The 22,035-nt window shown below is 40.8% G+C and overlaps 1 protein-coding gene across 1 annotated transcript in view; it reads left to right on the forward strand.

The window, feature by feature from the left end:
- Nucleotides 1–231: 231 nt before the first annotated feature.
- dgkb (diacylglycerol kinase, beta) overlaps nt 232–22,035 on the forward strand; it is a 51,573-nt gene continuing 29,769 nt past the window's right edge. Inside the window, exons 1-15 of the mRNA XM_086114340.1 lie at nt 232–613; nt 2,043–2,185; nt 5,517–5,593; nt 6,406–6,426; nt 6,577–6,724; nt 7,533–7,670; nt 9,612–9,661; nt 11,001–11,075; nt 12,387–12,506; nt 13,590–13,707; nt 15,310–15,398; nt 16,722–16,838; nt 17,695–17,793; nt 18,669–18,770; nt 21,690–21,763. Of these exons, the coding sequence (XP_085970466.1) occupies nt 2,113–2,185; nt 5,517–5,593; nt 6,406–6,426; nt 6,577–6,724; nt 7,533–7,670; nt 9,612–9,661; nt 11,001–11,075; nt 12,387–12,506; nt 13,590–13,707; nt 15,310–15,398; nt 16,722–16,838; nt 17,695–17,793; nt 18,669–18,770; nt 21,690–21,763 (1,301 nt within the window). The 5' untranslated portion in view covers nt 232–613; nt 2,043–2,112. The remainder of the gene's footprint in view (nt 614–2,042; nt 2,186–5,516; nt 5,594–6,405; nt 6,427–6,576; nt 6,725–7,532; nt 7,671–9,611; nt 9,662–11,000; nt 11,076–12,386; nt 12,507–13,589; nt 13,708–15,309; nt 15,399–16,721; nt 16,839–17,694; nt 17,794–18,668; nt 18,771–21,689; nt 21,764–22,035) is intronic.

Here is a 22,035-nt window from a genome sequence, read left to right on the forward strand (position 1 = left end):
ACAAGATCATCTACTGGATCATTCAATGGATCATCCACTGGATCACAGCTGCCTTCTCCACATTTGAAATTGAATCACAACATAGACCCTCTAGTCCCAGCATTCACTGAATGCTCCACTGGCTCAAACGCTGGATCCTTGACTGGATCACTTCTTTGAATGGAACCCCCCCCCTCTGAGATCCTAGTGGAGCCACTGCTAGATCCCTATCTGGTGTTATCCACACTTAATTCACACTTAACTCCTCGTATTCTCCACCGGATCAACCACTGGATCATCATCTGGATTACTGCCACCTCCCCCAGCACCCACTGGATCACTACTGCCTCTTCTAATTGAAGAAAAAAAAATCCACACTCTTCAGCACCAATTGGATCCTCGACTGAATCGGCACCGCCTCTTCTTCTCCACAGTCAACATCTAATTATAATAGAAAGACTCTTGCCTCAGCACCCACTGGATCACCCAGTGGATCACCGCCACCTCCTCTTCTCCACACTCTGAATGACAAGCGCATTCACACCGCCTCGTCTTTGACCACTATCTGGAGCGACCAGCGCATCTTCTGGACTCATCTCTGGGAACGCGATCTGCTCCCTGGACTCTGTAGCAGGTGAGCGCTGGCATGTTGACCTCATCTCATCATCTTATTGAAGCGTGAGTGTCGCAATGTGTGTGAACGTGTGTATGGTTGTTGTTGTTTTTTTTGCGTGTGTGTGGGAAGGCACTCTCCGTCTCTTGATGGGTACGGCGCACTGAAGCGTGAGCACACACGTGAGGATGCCGCTTATGAAGCATGCCTCGGAATGACAAGATAAGCCAGTTCAGGATATCGGGAAAACGCAGTGCATGTGGGTGTGTATGTGTGTGATATTTCAATAATTGTTATCATGCATGTGTGGCGACTACTTGCAGTCATTTAGGCTGCGCTCAACTGAGACACTAACGTAATGATGTGGACACTAGGTTAGTTGTTTGTCCCTAATGGGTTGTGCATCATTTGGGCTCCCAACAACTGCAACGAGCGATTAAATGCGGGCTGTGTAAATGGTGGTCTCATTAAGAGTCTAGGGAGCTGCTTGCGCCATCATCATAGCAACAGCTCAGTCTGATGATGCCAGCGGACACAGCCCAGAATGCAAAAAAAAACAAAAAAACAGACTCTTGCACTTGTTGCATTCGGCTAGGATAATGCACCAACAGACACCTATCCCTAATATCCAACTATGCTTGCTGGGTCCTTAATTAAATTCAATTGTATTTATATACTGTGGGGATATGAGACATGCCCGAAAACTCACAATTCTTTGTTAGTATGTGTATCCTGCTGAACATTGCCTCAAATTCTACCCCTCAAAACTCGCTCAGTAGCATCTCATGAAAAGTTAGAAAAATACCAGTTTCACCGGTCAACACGAACTTGGGTGGATATGTTGATCATAACAAAACACACAAAAGAGTCTCACGGACTAATGCGTGAAATAGAACACAAAGTCAGCCATTTTGGTTTGAAGCAGCCATTTGGGGCAAATTGCGTGGCTCTCGCTTTGATGAAAAAAAAATTGCCACTTACACTAATTTGATGGTGCAACATGACATTGGGTGGCTCTGTTTGTTGGTTTGAATCTCACTAGAAAAAACAAACAAACAATGATACCCCCCGCCCCCCACCTGCCCCAAAATCCCAATTTGACCCATTGACATGAAATTGCTTTGACATCTCTATCATAACAGGATGCACGAAAAAGTCTGGAAACCATGCCCAAAACGAAACGAGAAGTCTCTTGTTTTGGTTTAAAGCTGCCATCTAAGGTACATTTCAAGGGCTTGTACTGTTACCAACTTCGACCAGGGAAGTTGTCCAAGGAGCCACAACTGCAAGCAGATCTCCTTGATAAATTTGCCATGCTAAATAGCTAAGCATTTTTTGGCTCAGCTCGACAATGTGTGTGGAACATGATGCTTAAATTTGATTTGAATATGACATATTTTCATGTTAATATTCTTCTACTCCTTTTACCTTCTTGCCTTTGTCTATACAGCCCACATTGAAACCGCTCATTTGTTTGGATTAAGTGTGGCAAAAATGCTGCTCGGTGAGGCCTGAGTACCATGATGAGCGGCCAGGACGCTTGGGTCACGCTGACCCCCGCAGAATTTGCCCTCTTGCAAGAATACACCCAGTGTGAGTATCCTCTATTCTTCTGTGCAATTATCTATTGTTCTTTGGAATATATATTCACAAGTACAACTAATTAATTGTCGCATGTACGATTCTTAAAAAAAAGTTTGTACGCGCTTTCTTCAGGCTTCCAATTGGCTCGAATAGTTACAGAGGTGTTGTCTGTTGCTTCCAAATGCATCTTTATTATTGGAACACGATTTGGTTTGTGAAGCCAGTTGATTTTGCAAAATATTATGATTTTTTAAAAATTAATACAAATTTATATTGACACACGAAAAATTAATGATCCAATTTAAAAGCATTTTTCAACAAAAAAAAAACCCTCACTCTCTTGGCAGGTTTTCAAAGCAGATTTCCTCACATTGCTTGCAATTTGAGGGCATTTTAACCAATCTTCAAGACCAATTGAATATTGTGTGTGACAAGACAAGAGCCCCCCCCAAAAAAAAACCACCAAAAGAAAAAGTAGATTTTCTTCTTTCATCAGAGGAAAAAAGTTTTCCATCTTTTTTCAATCTTTAATAATCAGCAGTAGACCATTGGTTAGCTTCATCAAAAACAAATTTCTTACCAAAAAGCAGAGGAAACAAGCTTTTTGTGAAAAGAATCATGGCAAAGCAGAGCACAAGCTAGCTGGCTAGTCCTAGCTAGCTAGCGGACGAGTCCAACATCAGCTGAAAGGTCTTGAGGCAAAACCCAGATTGCCGCTATTCTTACGAGCGAATAATAGCACATTGTTTGCTGATGAAGTGGGATGGAATAAAGCCACAGTTTAGTAAGCAATACGATGACTGTCTGGCTTTCACTGTCGTTAAGTCACGGGAGCGTTATCCTCACAACGACCGAGCCACTTGCGGCAGTCAATTCGACCACACCCGCCAAATTATGTTTCAGTAAGTCACAAAAAGTGCAGGCGACCTACATACGTAATCCGTTTCAGTGTCCAGTGCCTAAACGTGTTTTGATAGCTCAGCGAGTTCCATTTCACGTCACGCATAAGGACATTTTGAAGCTCTATTTCTAAAAATATATTTCCAGGAAACGCTTCTGTTTGCAGTTAAACATCAAGCGATAACAGCTTTGAACCGCAACAAGTGCAGCACAATTCAACTTGAACGGCGCTCCTGCCATGTATTCTCTTTTTCCAATTTCCTCCTGTAATGACATGCGCCGCGTTGCTGATGATTTTTGGCACTGAGATGGATACGTTGAAGCGTTTAACGCGAGCGCCGCCAGTGATCCATCATGCCGCTTTCACCGCGCCGTGCCCGCGGTTTACGATCCCCTCCAAAATGTTGACGTGCGGAAAGACGTAGTGTGGAAAATATGAGGGAGAGCCTGGCAGGGCGCCTCGCGCTGCCCATGTGTCCTTCCAAACAAACTTTACTCAAACTGTCAAAGCTTGTCGGAAAGCAAAGTGTTCCAAACAATAGAACGCCCTACGTAGGAACAATGGGCAGGGCCTGAAGGTTTTACTCACAACACATTTGATACACGAGGCAACTGAATGTGTTTCAGCACCTAAAATAAAAGCACATCAACAAAAAGCCGAAGGCAGTTAAAGGCAAAGCAAAGACAACAGAAGTGGCTTACTAAGAAATTCTTCAATCTGCAATTTTTCACCTCATAGGTTCCTTTTCTGTTTTCGTGTGCCATCTCATGACGAACATGCATGCCGGATTTTGCGTCGCCAGGTGTTCATATAATTTGTTTCACTTTCTAGGCAGGTCGTCAAGTGAATCAAATCATCAATTTTTTTTTCATATATGAACTAGAGCTGTCATTTTGGCTCGTTTTTATTGGCATTAATTTAAATGAATTTTAACGGGATTACATTTTTTCTCGCGAGATTAATGCGGCACACGTCACAGCGGATTTTACGTTGCTCTATAAATAAACCAGAAACAAAACAACAAGCGCGCTGCATAGGTCCACGCACGTTTGTTTTGCCAGCCACGGCAGCGGAGACACTGAAAACTGATACTTGAAGAGTTTATGAATGGAAAGTTTACTTTAAAAAAGTTGCCAGATTGTTCCACTGACAAGACCAAAGTTACCTGTATCATACAGGTATACGATGTATGCCACTGACGCGATTGTTACTTGTTTGGAACTATTTTGTGTGGAAGGTTACAGTGTTCCGTGTCCATATAAATAGAGCGCGTGGAGCTTCTCTGTGTTCGTCTGACAGTGACGGTGAAGTTCAGCGTTGCAGTGGTAGCGACCTAGCGAAAATAAAACGTCTTCAGTGTTGTCATCGAACCAAGTGTAGTCATCCGAAATGATGTCTACACAAAACCGTAGAGAGACTTCCGCGCAAGAAGGACCAAGAGAATCAACATAGCCTGACTGCTGTGTTCAAAGCAAACTTGAGAAAAAACGAAGTATGCAACCATGGCTTAAATCCACTATAGGCTGAGTACTAGTTTACCTTAGATGTGCACTTTATAATGTTATATTGCTCTGTTTTGATTCCATAACAAGAGCTGTTAAAGCAGCTGTTGTGTGACAAAATATTTTTTTCACTGTTGTTAATGGACAGTAATATTGTGTGAGAGATTATGTGTGAATAACTGCTCCAAGTGAAAAATGTTCATGTAAAATTGAAAATCGAAATTGTTATTTCAGTAAATATTTGCATTTTGCACATAGAAAACTGATTCATGATTCCATGTTGATGAGAGAATTAAAATGGGGACAAATAAGACAAAAAAATATAAAAGGAAATTCCGAAACAATAAAAAATGCGTGAGTAATCACAATTAATTTTTAGTGAATTTGAGTTAATTATGACAGTTGCATTTTTAATTAGATTAAATATTTTAATCGTTTGACAGCTCTAATATGAACCCTTTCATGCACCCTGTCACCTGATAAGCTGTCCACTGTAGTAACCGCCATCCCTGAAAAAGGTTAAAATAATCCAAAAAGCAGATTTAGTTGAAGAGAGAACACCAAAGCAAGTCGGCACAGACAACAGATTGGTATCATTGTGTTTCAGCAGCTGCAGTCGGTTGTCGAATATTCTGTGCTTGTCAAGTGTGCACATTCATAACGCACGATAATGCCTCCCAACAACGACTTTATGTGCCCAAAGTGCCGCTGTGCTGCATTACAATCGTTTTAATAAAATCTGCAGAATGTGACACACACACACACAAATTCCCCCATTATGGATCATGTTGCCATGGCATTCAGGAATGATGACAAGTGCCTGAGCGTATTGCAATGAACATCTTACATGGGATGTTGAATTCAAGCTACACACATACACACACGCACGCACACGCACATCCTGAAGTGGTTTTGTGCACCTTTGATCTGTTGCCAGACTCGACCAAGAAGCTGAAAGACGTGCTGCAGGAGTTCCACGGCGATGGCGTGCTGGCCAGATACAATCCAGAGGAGGTTTGTAGCAATTCATCATCCAGCAATCCAACACACATTTTTATGCATGCTGGGTAACATACATAGGACTAATGTACGATATTATTTATAATATACCTTATTTAAGATTGAAAAAGCCTATTAACTCAAATAAAACATGAATTGTCATGAGACTTGCTGACATCACGCATGAAGACCCTTTGAAGCTTTTTGGCACACTTTTCCACAACAGTCTTGCCACTGTATCGCATCACCTGCCACTGCATGTATACGGTCTCCTCCGATTCTTTTTGTTTTTGTTGTTCACTGATCAAAAGATAAATGACAGACAAAATGTCAAAATTCCATCTTTTATTTCATGGTATTTTCATCTGCATGTGTTAAATAACTCAAGATAGAACCACTTTTGTATGGAACTATGCACTTTTCAAGTGAAAAGAACATGTTTATTAACGCTTTCAGGGACAACGATTACTCCAGCCAGACTGTTGCATTCTTCATTTGAAATGCTTTGCCAGGCCTTTACCGCAGCCTCTTTCAGTTCTTGTTTGTTCCTGGGTGTTTCTCCTCTTTTGGAGGTCAAAGGCTCGATTGGGTTATGGTCTGCTAATTGACTTGGGCAGTCCAAGACCTTCTTGATGAAGTCCTTTGTTGTATCGGCAGTGTGTTGTGGGTCATTGTCTTGGTGCATTTTTTTTTTTTTAATAGCCAGGCAAAATGGCTTTGTAGACTTCAGAATTCATTATGTTGCGACAATCACAATTACTTTTGAAGGTACTGTACATGTTACACCATGATATAGCTTTAATCTGTATCCTATCCATCTTTGACAGAAACAGGAAATCCTGAGCCAAGTGAGTTTTACTTTCTTCTTTTTTCATTGACAATTCCTTTACTGACATAAAACCCCGCAAGCTGCAGAAATGTGAATTGATCACATTTCAAAGGCTGTCATTTTTCATCCTGTGTGTGCGTGTATGTGTGTGTGTGTGTGTGTCAACCAGGATATTGACTTTGAGGGCTTCAAGGTGTTCATGCAGACCTTCCTGGAGAGTGAGCTGCCGCAAGAGTTTTGCCAGCATCTCTTTATGTCCTTCAGCAACAAGGACCATGCCAGCTCGTCTTCGTCCTCCGACAAGCCCAAAGTCTCCGGTAAGAGTTTACATGGCTGTGAAATAGTATTTGTAAAATAGTAAAAAATATCACAGTGAAAAACCCTCCACACAGCGATGTGAAAGACTCATCACCGATTAGTGCAAACGCTTGATTTAAGATATTGCTGCCAAGGGCGGCGTAACCCATTATTAGGTTCAAATGTGCCATGGCTCGAAAAAGCACTGCCATAGGCAGTTCACGGTTGTTAGCTGTTTGCATATTTTTGAGCCACTTAACGTTGCAGCAATTGTTTCTCTTTGCTAAGAAGGGAGCTTTTTTTTCTGCGACTTAAGAGTGCGTAAATGAATGTTAAATTATGCACGTTATTTGCTGTAATTATTTTTATGGCCACTAGATGGTGTCATTTTTCTTTGAGTTTTTGGGGCAGAATTTTTTGTTGATTTTATATAAAAGTGTCCCATTTCTTGACAAGGAGAGAGTGGAAACAGATGCTAAGAAATTCTTTTAAAAGTGTCTTTTCACAGCTTTAAATGTTTTTTAAATGATGTGAGAGAAGTAAAACTATAAAAAAATGTGGTCATTCTTTCTCGCAAATGTTCACCTATTGCTTGTCATGCTTGAACGCATTCGCCGGGATAAACAGGGGTGCGCTGTATTTGTCATTGGGCTAGAATGGTGATAGATAAAATGATAACTTTGGTGAGTCATAAATATTCTTTTGTAAATCCATCGCTGTGGTATTGATGGATGCCACTGTTGCTCTTTGATTGATGTCAGGCCTCCCCACCAACATAAGAGACTTCCCGATTTCAGGTTTGACTTTTTGCCCCCGCCTTCACCACAGGACTCAAGCTGATCAAAAGCAACTCAACCCCACTGAGGACAAGCGCTCTACCCGGGCCGCCGAGCACGGTGCAGCTGAAAGATATCGTGTGCTACCTGTCGCTGCTGGAAGGAGGACGGCCCGAGGACAAGCTAGAGTGTGAGTGCTGACATTTTACAGATGTGATGCATCAGTGTTTAACAAGACATTTCATCATGTTTGGAAAGAATATTCAGGGAAATCATTTCAATTGACAGAATAATGAGTGACTACTTCTGCTCTGACCTAAAGTAATGACAAAAAGTTGTTTGGCGTTGTGCGGGTAGAAATTCCCCAAAGTGTCGTTGCATTCCGAATTACCTAGTGGGTTGAATCAAACAGATTTTGATGATAATGAAACTGGGTATGCTTGTTGATAGTGACGGTGGGTCACAAAATCTCAACTCTTAGGTCAGTTGGAGAAGGCATAGTGAGATATGTGGCCTGCCAATTTTTTAAATTCATGTAAAAAGCGGCGGGGCGTCTTTCCTTTGAAGCCTTATAGCTCAGAAATTACTGGTTCAATTTAGAAGATTGGTGAATATTTTACAAACGTGACTTAATTTGACCTTGAAATTGACCTTGTGGATCAGATGATCTTGACAATTTTTTTTCATGAAATATAATCTCTCACACGAAAGCATATAAAAGTTTGATCCTTTTTTTTGTTTAGCAGCAATAAGAAGTCAAAGTATCAGGACCCTTTGATATTTATTGCATATTTTTTGAAAGCTTGAAGTAGGCTTACACACAAACCCTAGGATAATTTGACTTTTTTTTAAAACTTTGTCATAAATATACATGAAAATTTGCAAAAAATATTGGCGTTAAAGTATACGAACATCGACATTTTACAAGGAATGATCAGGAAACGATTCTGGCTTGAAAGCAATGCTTTGTGTAGTTTAGTCATGCACATGGCGCTCTCTCGTGGTCTGTTTTAGAATTGCAGTTGTTATTTAACCCACATCACATGAGATTTGTTAATTATATTACTTGACGAAAATGCTTTTCGATGATTTTTGTTGACCGTTGTCAATTTAAAAATCATTGTAGTTTTCAAATTGTACCGACTTTTATTATGGTGAGATTTAGTTTTTTTCGTCTCAGTGTCTGAAATGAATTAACTATAATAATCACCATCATTGTTAGATGTTGTCTATTTCTGCCATTCACAAGATTTCCGCTGATATCAGTCTGTTGAAAATAGGATTAGGATCAGAATAGTTATGGAAAGTTGAAATTTGGAATCTACAAAAAAGGTCACACCTAATCTTGACCCCCTTGATTTAGCATTAAGATGTTGGCCATGAACCGGTGCGCTTTCACTGTTTTTAAACATTGCTACGTTTCAGAATATTTGTCATAGGAAAATGATACTTATGGGATGTCACTGGAATCGTCTTGAAATGATCTGCAAAAAATTGTGGCATCATGTTCTTTGAAATTTTACGCGCATACCTGGATTATGAGACAAACTGACTACTATATGTTTAGTGATGCCATGTTTCGCTAATTTCAGCTAACTTGTAATGATGATATGAAATGTAACTGATAAAGGCAAAGAGTTAATCTCCAGCACAGTGATGTCGTGAATTCTATTTCGTTCTCATTGAATATACCGGAAAATATTTTGACATTAACCCTACTAAACACGCAATTTAATTGTCTACTATCTCCAAATGGAGGCTTGGATTGAGCCTTTTTTGTCAATAAATATTTTTAATCCTGAATTTAAAAAAGGGGCTGCCATTTTGGTTTTGAAGTCCAATAAGTGTTTTCACGGCTTTTTCCACTTTAAAAAAACATTTAACACTTGTGTTCATTATTATATTTTTACCGTCCATTTTTTCTCTCCCTACAATCACTTCCTTGTAGGATCGTTGACAATCGACGATATCTTATGCAACAATAGGAAAGCAGTCTGTGCTTTGTCGTCATCCTTTGACGAGTCAACCGCAGTGATAGTTATGAATATCGTGTGTAACGTTTAAAAGGTTATGAAAGCACACAATTTTGATGACACCCCCCCCCCCCACACCTCTTCTGCTCTCTACACAGTTATGTTTCGTCTCTATGACACAGACGGAAACGGCTCTTTGGACAACTCGGTAAATATTTCTGTTAATTGTTGATGTCGTGTATTTATTGTTATTATGACACTCTTTAACTGATATTAGAAAAGAGCACATACATACATAGACTGCTATTAAGCTGGCTTGCACTTGTCTAAAATGTCTACTGTATTTATTTGTCTGTGTCTGGAGGGATTAAATCATGGCCGTCTACATTCTTGAGCTCATTTTCTGAATCTGGTTGTCTGAAATATCTGTTTGGGATAACTTGAGCTCATCTACCTTTATACTATTACTCATACTCAGAAATAATTATATTCCAATACTATGACGTGAATGGTGCTGGATCAACCAAAAATTAAATGATTTTCTTTCACCGCGATTAGATTTGAGAGGCGCTATACGCACACAGCTATTTTGGTGGAATGACTTCAAAAATAATCGGACCTTGCCTAAATAAAGAGACACTACAGTATAATTACTAGAGAGGTAAAATGGCATTCGTCTACTATTTGTCCACCGGACTCTAAGTTCGTCTTCATCTCTTATCTACGTACTGTACTGACCGAGACACCTCATAACTCAAATGACTTGTAACAGGCTACATTTAAGTGACATTTTAGCAAGACTGTTAAGAAATCATGCAGTGGATTGTTAAAATGTCAAGAATGACAAGCTGTCGCTCTAAAAAGGCTTCCATATAAGTGCCATCCACTTGAACACCATTTGAGCTTCTCTCAAACTCATCCAAACTGGTAAATTCCCAAATTCATTGCTTCACATTTATGAATTAGTGAAATTTGAAGACTGAGGGTTGCAATTTTATGTGACAACACTCTTGTGGGCGTGGAACTGGAGGCTTGAAGAGACAACTTTGTATATCCCGTCATTAGTATGCCATTATTAGCATCCTATTATTAGCTCTGGAGCCCATTATTATCTTGAGGGGGGGTAGGAAAAGTGCCCCCAAAAAAATAAATGAACGCGCGCGCGGACACACACACGCAGATCTCAATCAAGTCTTTCTTTGTTTATAATGTCTTTATTCTTTGAAACAATGCATCTCTATTCCGAATGACACTCAGCATATTACGAAACATCACAAGTGACCCGGCGTTGAACTTTACAATAACGTCAGCTGCTCTGCTTCTCACTGAAAAAAAAAAAAAAAAAAACAGAAACAAAAACCCAACAACAACGAACACTGTAATTAAGCCACCGAGCTCTTCACACCGCCTCCACTGACATGTCCAACCTGTTATTAGCCATCCGCCCATTTACAACAGCAGCTTACAAGGCCAGCTAAGTACTGTCTTTAAATATACCACCATACATATAGAAATGTGTGTGTGCGTGTGTGCGCGCGTGTGTGCAGGAACTGGAGCACATCATTTCGCAGATGATGCACGTGGCCGAGTACCTGGAATGGGACGTGACGGAGCTCAAACCCGTAAGAGGCCAAACTCGAAATGTTTTCAAGCTAAAATGTAACTTTCTTTATGAACTAAAGTTTTTTTTTTCCTCACTCTTGCAAGCGTTTCTCATCAGCTGCCTTCACTATACAGTTTCTTCCGCAAACATCCAGTCAGAATTGAGCTGTTAAAATGAAAAGCTTCCAATTGAACCCTTTCACGCACCCTGTAAGATGATAAAACATGATAAGCTGTCCACTGTACGTAGTAACCGCTGTCCCTGACAGGGTTAATGCAATTCAATCACCAACTGTTTGGAATACAGTAGAATACACGTTGCTACATATATACTGTATATTGTGAAATTGCTCAGCTGATATCCATCCATCCATTTTCCGAACCGCTTGATCCTCACTAGGGTCGCGGGGGGTGCTGGAGCCTATCCCAGCCGTCCCCGGGCAGTAGGCGGGGGACACCCTGAATCAGTTGCCAGCCAATCGCAGGGCACACAGAGACGAACAACCATCCACGCCCACACTCACACCTAGGGACAATTTAGAGCATCCAATCAGCCTGCCATGCATGTTTTTGGAATGTGGGAGGAAACCGGAGCACCCGGGGAAAACCCACGCAGGCCCGGGGAGAACATGCAAACTCCACACAGGGAGGCCGGAGCTGGAATCGAACCCGGTACCTCTGCACTGTGAAGCCGACGTGCTAACCACTGGACTACCGGGCCGCCTCAGCTGATATAATACTATTAAAAAAAAATAATGTAATTTTTTTCATTTTTAATATATTTAAATATAAAACAGCTGTAATAATTCAGTTTATGTATTCAGCTATATTCAATAAATAAATTGTGCAGTAAAATTATATACCGTAAATTTAAGTTTTTTTTCCCCTCACATATTTATATTATATATGCATCAGAAAAAAATAACGTGGACATACATATATATTCCAGTTATATACATTTCAGTCAGTACGCGCTAAAATGGCGAGAGAGGGTAGTGCAAAACTTGACAATCCCGTAAAACGATGCACATTGACACATGAATGGTCACCTGAGAATGAAATGTTGACGTTAAGAAAATGAAATATAATGATTTTCATATTCAGTCAAAATCAGTTGCGTTCCGTTCTACTTTCGGGGGTCATCATCAAGTCGTTTGAGTGAGTATGACGAAAGGTTTCGAGATGGAAAAAAAAAGTTGGGGAGCCATCATCCGGGGAGAAATAGAAATGCGATTGAAAATATAGCTTCATTTACATAAGACTTGGTGACGTGAAGAGCTGGACTTGCTGCCCCCATTTCTCAATTTTCATATCAATTGTTGTATTCATAGATCCTCCAGGAAATGATGCAGGAGATCGACTATGACCGCGACGGCACCGTGTCTCTGGAAGAGTGGATCCAAGGAGGGATGACCACCATCCCACTTCTGGTCCTGTTGGGTCTGGAGACCGTGAGTACACAAAGGCGTCTGTGTCTGTGAATGCTCACAATGGCACGTTCACAAGAATTTTGCATTTGGAAATTGATACTGAATTGGTGATACCCTTTGAAGAGCGTGATTGCAGTTCAAAGAGTGTACACTAGATAGAAGCATTTGACAAGATTCTGTGCAAGCCCTCCCCCCTCACTGTTTTTAATGCCACCCATTATCCGAACTGCTTACAAAATCCTCATGAGAATCAAAGGCGTGCTGGAGCCTATTCCAGCTGTCTTCGGGCAGTGTCAAACTTATTTTTGGTTTCATGCATTGATACTTTTCCAAGGATGTTCCTATGATGACAATTGCTGAATTTCAAACAGATTATACATTTTGCCTTTTTTTTTTTTAAATGCAAAAATTTACCAGAAACATAACCGGTATCAATTAAGATCTGGTTTCAATTGCACACTGGACAATTTCCATCACATCAATATTAGACCAACACTTATTTTGTTGTTATCATGAATCGAAGGCTGTACAGAGAGTGGATAAAATGGAAGCTATTTTATCCTCATCCTTATCCTTTGAAAACGGTAACGGGAACAAAAAAAGGATTCGGTTGTTAAAAAAGAAATAATAATAATTCACTTTCAACATCTGTCATGGCTTAAAACAAAAAGTTGAATTTTGCACCTTGGACTAAAATGGCAAATTTGACCCCTCCTCCCCAAAAAGAAACTTAAATATTTCTGTATTAAGTTACATTTTAATGTCATTATGGGCTTAAGTTGTCCAGTGAGTCCACTCGATGTGCATTTTAGAATCGCTTCTTGATCCAGTGGAACAGAATGAATTTTTAAAAAAAGCGCCGTGACAATGTTTATTTTCTGTGTCATTTTCTGCAACGCTGAACTTACCGTAATTGCAAGGTGAAAGCAGTAAAACTAAAATAAACTCAATGCTTATCAGATAAGTGACCCTGTAGCTACATTGCTAATGGTGTTTGTGTGCGTGCGTGCGTGCGTGCGTGTGTGTGTGTGTGTGTGTGTGTGTGTGTGTGTGTGTGTGTGTGTGCGTGCGTGTGAGTGTGTATTTGCGTGCGCGTGCATACAGAATGTGAAAGATGACGGTCAGCACGTGTGGCGTTTGAAGCACTTCAACAAGCCGGCCTACTGCAACCTTTGTCTCAACATGCTTATCGGCCTCGGCAAGCAAGGACTCTGCTGCTCATGTGAGTGGAGCTGCTCTACAACAAATACACACACACACACACACACACACACACACACACACACACGCACACACACACACACGAAACCTGCTGAACTCCCATTAATAGAAAATAATGTTTTGCTCCGAGTTAAGAAAACAAGTCACCTTTCATGCGATAAAGTCACATTTTCAATCCACATTTTTCTTTTCTTTTCTTTTTTATTAAATGACCTGCTTCCTTTATTTTACATACTGGTGTTGGCCTACACTTTATTGTAACGACCACCTCATTTCCATACATACACAATGAGCACAGGGTATGTAAAACAGCCCTTTTTATATACACACCTGCAATGGGGCACCCACACCACAGACAAGCAAAGAAATGGAATGACTTATTTTTAGAGCACAAATAGGAATACCTTTCATGCACAAATAATGATAACTTACATCAGGATTTTTTTTTTTCTCGAGTGTTTTTATTAGTCTTTAGGCATGGAAAGAAAATAATGGCAGTGGATGGAAGCACACATAAGAGTCTATTGTAGTGATTGATGCACAACTGTGACATTAGGATGAATTGATATAAGAGAAAACTTGATTAGATGTTCACTCTAGTAAACCGCCGTCCCTGAAAGGGTTAATTTATAGGGTGTCCCCAAATATTTTAACCTAATTTCACAGGCCAATCAGTTTGGCAAATGTTGTTGAAATAACCAAAATGTTTGACGGAATGTGCCATGTTGAACATTTATGAACTCGGTCTCAGAATAAACCTAGGCTATTCGACACCAGTTTTCAAGACAACTACTTTTAAACTGTTGTCAATTTAGGAGGTCAGCCTGTATGTTTGATCAAGAAAATAGAATTCCTGCAGTGTGAATGTAGCAAAATATAATTTGTGCGACGGAGGCCGTTTCTCTTCACAAACATTTGCATAATTGTAATTCCAAAAAAGGTCAGTAAACCACTTTTAAAAGTCACTGACTTGAGTGGCTGACTGACTTTTAAATAAAAATGTAAAAAAACAAACAAACCCAAAACAACTTAGAAAAGTTACTGGCAGGCATTCACTTTAAGACTTCATTGCCTGACATTTAGTTAAATTAAAATTAAATCAATAAAAAAAATGAAGTGGTGGATTTTAATACAATTAAAATAAATTGGGCATTTTATCAAGACAGTGATTTTATTTGGCATATGGTCACTCTTTATTTATTTTTTTGTAATGTAGACCAATTACAGACTTTTGCATATATTCACTTTTAAGTAAAAAAATCGTAATTAAAATTGTTAATAGTAATACCAGTTGTCACAAGGCAACCATAACTAATGTATTGTATCTAATAATGTCAAAAACATTATGTACAGTCAGTTGATGGTGCCCTGATGCTTTCCGCCAACACGTCCCATTTGCGAGAAATGTTCTTGATAAGTCCAACAGAGACGTGCATGGATGTGAGGCAAAAATCAAACAAGTAAATCGTGAAGATGCCTCTCCAGTGGTCACGCAGCTTCTTGTTGACACCAGCTTTGTTTGCGCATTCACCAGCATGCCGCGCACCCTGCGAACAAAAATAATTGTTTTCCCTCAATGGTGTTTGTGCTGTGGTTTCTGCAGTCTGCAAGTACACGGTCCATGAGCGATGCGTGTCGCGCGCGCCGCCCTCCTGCATCAAAACCTACGTCAAGTCCAAGAAAAACACTGAGGTGCGTCCAATTGGAGTGCGGCGCACTCGTCGGCGCGCTCGTGTTCGACGAGGGCCCCCGGTGCTCTTTTATTGCCTGCTTAGCATTGCTAAAAAGCAGCAGCAAGCTACTCGTCCACAGATCTGTTTGCTTTTTATTTTCCAGGTCTCTTTTTCCTGTGGTGGAAAGTAACAAGGCATAAATGTTACTTTTATTAAGCTTCAATTGTATTTATTTATTTTTTTAAATAAAAAAAAATTAGCTACAATGTTTACAGTTCAGGTCTGGTTGTTATTTTTTTGGGGGCGGGGGGTTTCTGGCGGGGGATGAATGATTTTGAAAAATAGTCTCATTTGAATTTTTTTTCCTCTCAATATTGTGATTGTGCTTTAATATGCGATTATATTTCAAGGTACTGCTGCCATGTCATTTTTAACGCAAACAATACATTAATCTGTATTACAATTTTTTTTTTCTGTAAATTTAAAAAATGCTTAAATTTATTATAGCGAATTGATTTGGGTCGTGGTGACTCGGTGATCCAGTGGTTAGCGCGTCAACCTCATAGTGCACAGGTACCATGTTCGATTCCAGCTCTAGCCTCCCTGTGTGGAGTTTGCGTGTTCTCCCCGGGCCTGTGTGGGTTTTCTCCGGGTATTCCGGTTTCCTCCCACATCCCAAAAACATGCACGGCAGGCTGATTGAACACTCTAAATTGTCCTTCGGTGTGAGTGTGAGCACGGACGGTTGTTCGTCTCTGTGTGTCCTGCGATTGGCTGGCAACCGGTTCAGGGTGTGCCCCGCCTACTGCCCAAAGACAGCTGGGATACGCTCGGACACGCCCCGCGACACTTGTGAGGATAAAGCGGATCAGAAAATGGATGGATGGATGGATTTGGGTCATCGTAAAGTTCTACCTAAGTGTAGCGTGTCCAGGGACGTATATGTCGATAGGACAGGGTGGAGGGTGTTAGGTTTCGTCGCATGACGTCCGCCGTATGACAGCTATTTGTTGACGGTGGAGGGGGCGGTGTGGCGGAGATTTGACTGGCCCTCAAATAGACCGAAATCTCCCGAGATTCTCGATGGTCACCAAGCCCATAGCGTAAACGCAACCACAGGAGTAAATGAGTTCAGGCCATCTCGGTGTCTGTAATTTTTCTCTCTTTTTTTAATTTATTGATTAATTTTTTTGACTTCTACTTAACTAAAGGCATCAAATCAGTGCTTCACCTTTTACCGGCCTCTTTCTTAACCACATATTTGTACTTCTGCTTAATTTCCATGTGCAAGTAACTTTTACCACCTGTCTTTTTTTTTTTTTTTTTGTCACTCACTCTGCAGGTTATGCATCACTTCTGGGTGGAAGGGAACTGCCCCACCAAGTGTGACAAGTGTCACAAAACCATTAAGTGTTACCAGGGCTTAACTGGGCTTCATTGCGTGTGGTGTCAAATCACGGTGAGGGCGCACCGTCAAGAGGCCAGCCACCTTCTGGATGGTGTTGTTGTCAAAAGAGTTTGCGATTGTTATTTATTTATTTAATTTTGCACACACACACACACACACCTTGGCCAATTTACACTCACACGACAAGACGACATGTTAAATGGCTGCGTGAGGGTGACAATATGCTAAACAAGGAATAAATAAATAACGGAGAACTATGACTGAGACTTGAATGCATTCATTTCATTTGAGCATGACAAATTCAGTCCAGACTCAAATGGGACAAGCCAAAAGTCACAAGAGCAACAACATAGAAATCTCATTGATTTATTTGATTTTTTTTTTTCATCAATGATGTTTCAATATGATATGTCGATTCCTGCTGTCATAGTCAACTTCAACGTTTTAATGATAATTGTTATCTTTCTTTGATTGGCTAAAAAAAGAAAAAAAACATGGTTCAACTGCCTCTTTTTGAAACGTACAGGGTCCGTTTTGACTTCATATAAGGTCCCTTGCCCTATAAATGGTTCAAAACATTTTTGTTGAAATAGTTTTACCCTCACATTGCAACAACAATCGTTTGACAATCTGAAATGTAGCCCAGGATACGAATGAAGAACCCAAAGTTTACCAGAAAATAAAAATGATCACACTAATTATTATTCACGGATTGTGAAAAAGTCAAGGGAAGACTCCAAATTTAAGCGTTGGCCGAACATCCGCAGGCGAAAGAAATTCCTTCACTCACATTTGTATTGACGTTTTTACCCTTTATAAGTAGTAATGAATTACCAATCCTTGATGTGTTTTTTTTAACATGGAGCACGACAACTAGTAAAAATAATAATGGTTGGACATCTTGCAGCTCCACAACAAGTGTGCCTCCCACGTGAAGCCCGAGTGTGACTGTGGACCTCTCAGGGATCACATCCTGCCACCCAACTCCATCTGCCCCGTCGTCCTGGTGAGACCCCTTTTCTTTCCTTTTTTTTTATTTTTTTAAATCTGACACTTCATTAGTTACATCTGCACACTTAAAAATAAAGCAAGATCATGTTTTGAGTCCTTGTAGTGCTTCGTCATAACAAGCAGTTTGTAATCAGTTTGTTAGTTATCTATATAAGAACTTGAACCACAATAATAAACATTGTCAAATTAATATTAAATCAAAATGGAGTTTTTATTAGGGACTGAACAATTTGAAAGCAAACCAACATAGTAGTGAAGAAGAATGCAATTTTGAAAAAGCGATTTGGAAAAACAAACGGGGGGAAGAAAACTGCCGCAAGCATGCCATGGGATCAAGCTGCTAATGAACTTTAAAATGTCTTTTCTTTGCCTTTTGTTTGCATTTGTCACTTCCTGTTTCTGATTTGGTAGCAAACACCCCATTGGAATGATCGCTTGTCACGACCGTCCGCCAATTGATGGCTCGTTCATTCAAGTCACGTCTAAGAAGCACAATGACTGGGAATAGACCCAATGGTCTCTTCATTCTAGACATGAACGAACACAATTTATATTTCTTTATTTTAACCCTTTCATGCACCCTGTAACCTGAAAACATGATAAACTGTCCACCCTAGTAACCGCTGTCCCTGAAAGGATTAAAATCTTTGGGGCACTGGAACGGAATGGCAGCTCCACTGACCTCGATGAGGAAAGCTAATTTGAAGTGTTTTGAGTCACGGAACACATTTAACTTGGAGGTCAAAACACTACTGCAGAAAGTAGCATTCGAAATAATCCAAACCGCATTGTACAGTATCTGAGTCCTCCTGAATGTACATTTTGGGACAGACAACTAAAATGCGAATGCGTGGCATCGTTCATTTGCAGGAAAGGCAGTCGACGCTGAGGAAGGACTCGCGGTGCAGCCTGTCGAGCCGCGGAAAGGTGCAGCGAGCTAACTCGGTTACGGTGGACGGCCAAGGCCTGCAGGTGATGTACAGAATCACATATAGCCCCTCTGAGGGCAACATGCCACTTCTTTATGTGCACTGATGAGCTAATACCAGAGCTTCGTGGTATTATGGTACGGCATAAATTCTGTGCTTTTTGTTTGTGTAAGCACAAACATTTATCGTATTTTTCGGACTGTAAGGCACACATTTTTCATCGTCTGGCTGTTCAGTCGACTTGCGTATATATTGGTATTAGAGCTCAGGCTGGCACACCAAAATCCCCTACCAGCTAATCGTAAAAAAATCTTTAAAAAAATGAATATTGTCACTCAATTTCAGAAGGTGGCGCTAATGCACTTACATTATTTGCCAACCTCCAAAATAAAGTCAAAGAACAAAATAGAGGAAATAGTTAGAATCATGGCAACTAATATGGGACCGTCTCCCCAGCTAGCTCACTAGTTTAGCATGTGGCGCCCACAACAAGGATTTACTATTTACAGCGGCAAAAGGCACAATAACTGACCAGGGTTCTACCTTTGACCACAGTGAAATGCGGAATTCTAGTTAAGGTAAGCCATTTTAAACTAAAAAGAAAAACCTTTCCGTCATTTGAAGTGGAAGTTTAGAATGCAACCGGAACTTGCTGTCGTCAAAAAAAGGGATTTGGGGTGTGGGTCAGAACGCTATAGTCAAAGGTTGTCTTATTCTTAGAGAAAAAAAAGTGAAAACTATGCACAATAAAATTTAAAGAACAGGAACAGATCCAACATTGTGATTTATGGTATAATTGTTCTTATAGAAGCATGTTTTCTATTTTGTGTTTAAACGTTTGTATCAGTTTATTCAAGTGTATGTATGTTCGACTTTGTACAATTTTTAAAACTCAAAGTGGCAGCCGGATGAAACAAGTCAGAGTCCCGGTTGCCCTCAGAGGTTGGGGCTATAACCCTGAAACCCGATAAATGTTGAATCCCCTCATTGCATAATGACATGATTGCCCCTGCATTTGATTATTATGACTAAATATACCCACAAATTGACGCTGTAACTCGTTTTGAAATCAGGGAATAGTGAAATATAAATCCTCAGAGTTGGTCCTGGTGTTGTTGCCTCATGACACTCTCAAACTATTATTAAACTGATGTGGTGTAAATGGAAGCACATTAAAAACACTTTTCCTGCAAACATATAGCTATGGCCTCAAACGCAAAACAAAATGAACACGATTCGTTGACTTTTGAGGCGCACATTAGGATCTGCGTGCGGCTTCCTATTCCCGGCTTGTCCTGTCCACGATCCTCTCTTGTGATATCTGTCAGCCATTACGGCGTCCGTGGCGACTGCTCGTCTGATGAATCGCATCCCGGTCCACATCCGTCTATGCCCCTCGCCGGCTAACCAGCGTAATAATCAAGATTATTATTTATAATTACAGGAAGTAATGGATCACTCCGGGGCTGGACGGGGAGCTCGTTAATTCCCCCCTCGGCCTGCTGGGATAGCAGACAAGGGAGAGTTAAGCACTTCATCTGTGTCAAGAAATGGGGAGGGGAGTAGGTTGTGTGGGGGTAAGGGGGGTCTGACGGCAGCAAAGGCCCCGTTCAAACAAGGGCCGGCAGATTAGAGCTTGTTTGGGTTGGCGCTTTGTGAGCTTCGGCCCGCGGCGCTCTCCGAGACTGGGAAGTGATTCCCCCACGTCACAGCAGACCAAGCGGCTGCCAATTAACACGTGCTGACTAATGAGTACTGAGAGTGCAGTCAAATCGAGCCAGTCGCTGGCGTTCGGGATCTAGAACCAACACAAAAATTTGCAAATGGTCAATGCACCCTCCAAAACTTTTTTTTTTTTGTGTAATTGTCTATATTAACTCATTCCCTCCCAAAGACGTTTTTAAACGTCTTTTCAGACTTGGTCTAGAATTGGCTGGTACTGAATGAGTTGATTAACTTACCGTATTTTCTGCACCTAAAAGCCTTCCATTATCATAAAAGCTCACAGTGCGTCTTAAAATCCGATACGCTTGGTCATTACGGTAATATTTCCACCCCAAAATGGCTCCTTGCTAGAGACACGCATACAACGCAGAGTTCAAACTGAAGGCGAACGGTTTCGCAGTTGAACACGGAACGAGTCAATGTTATAACTTGCTGTTGGTTAATTGAACTGTGTCGCTGCTTTATTCAATAAGTTTTACTGACATCTGATCGTCGCTATATAAATCAGAGTGTAGTGGAGCGTAGTGTATTGTTGGCATTTCCTTGAGCGTAGCTTCATCTAGTGGATGCATTGCAATTTGCGTCTTATAACACGGTGCGTCCAATATATGAAAAAAATTACAAAATAGGCCATTCGTTGAAAGTCAAGTCAAGTCAACTGTATTTATAAAGCACTGTCAAACAGCCATCGCTGCATACAAATTGCGCCTCAGAATCCAGTGCGCCTTTTCGTGTGGAAATTACGGTACAATATTATGATTACAAATACAGTGAGACCTCAATTTACGGTAACCGAATTTACTTGTGCAATGTTCCCTCTGCGATTCGCGGACCCCATGTTGATGGAACCCTTCCAGGAACTACAAGTACCAGAACTAAAAGGTCCTAGATCGATAATTAGCAAAAAAATCATCCTTCTGCTCAATATTTTTTATTTCACAAATCGTCATCTCAGAGGGATTGAAATTGTCAGGTGACATTTTAACAACCCTGCTCAACGGTTTTGTGTCATGGCAATTCCCACACATGTATATCCAATTTTCCTGAGCGTGATATTAAATGAAGGCTACAATAGCAAGGCCTTGTGAGATCCGCACAGTTTTCAGTGGGTGCGATGTAAGCTGCGCTGCGTGCGTGTGCTCAAACTGTTTGAGGGGATGCATCTTGAAAGCGATTTCCAGCGAAGCATCCTGCACTCTCCAAACACCGACGCTTTGTTTTGACATCTCCCGCTCAGATCACGACCATAGAGGGCACTCATCCGCTGCTGGTGTTTGTCAATCCGAAGAGCGGTGGCAAACAGGGAGAGAGGTGAGTACACCGTTTGTTTCGATCAAAAATAAAACACCAAAAAACGCCTCTGCCTCTGTACAGCCTCGGAAGACCTCAGTTGTTTGTGCTGTGCTGTTGTGGTTTTTAAGTTATCAATGATTTTATATGTCACTCTGAATTAATTTGCTCTAAATAAGGCCACAAGCCGTCTCTTTTGTTTGTGCTTTGTTTAAAACTCATTCACTCCCAAAGACGTTTTTAAACGTCTTTTCAGACTTGGTCCAGAATTGGCTGGTACTGAATGAGTTAAG

The sequence above is a fragment of the Hippocampus guttulatus genome, chromosome 6 (genome assembly GCF_054856545.1).
Source record: "Hippocampus guttulatus isolate MCC_2025c chromosome 6, RoL_Hgut_1.0, whole genome shotgun sequence".
In the NCBI taxonomy this organism is placed as follows: domain Eukaryota; kingdom Metazoa; phylum Chordata; class Actinopteri; order Syngnathiformes; family Syngnathidae; genus Hippocampus; species Hippocampus guttulatus.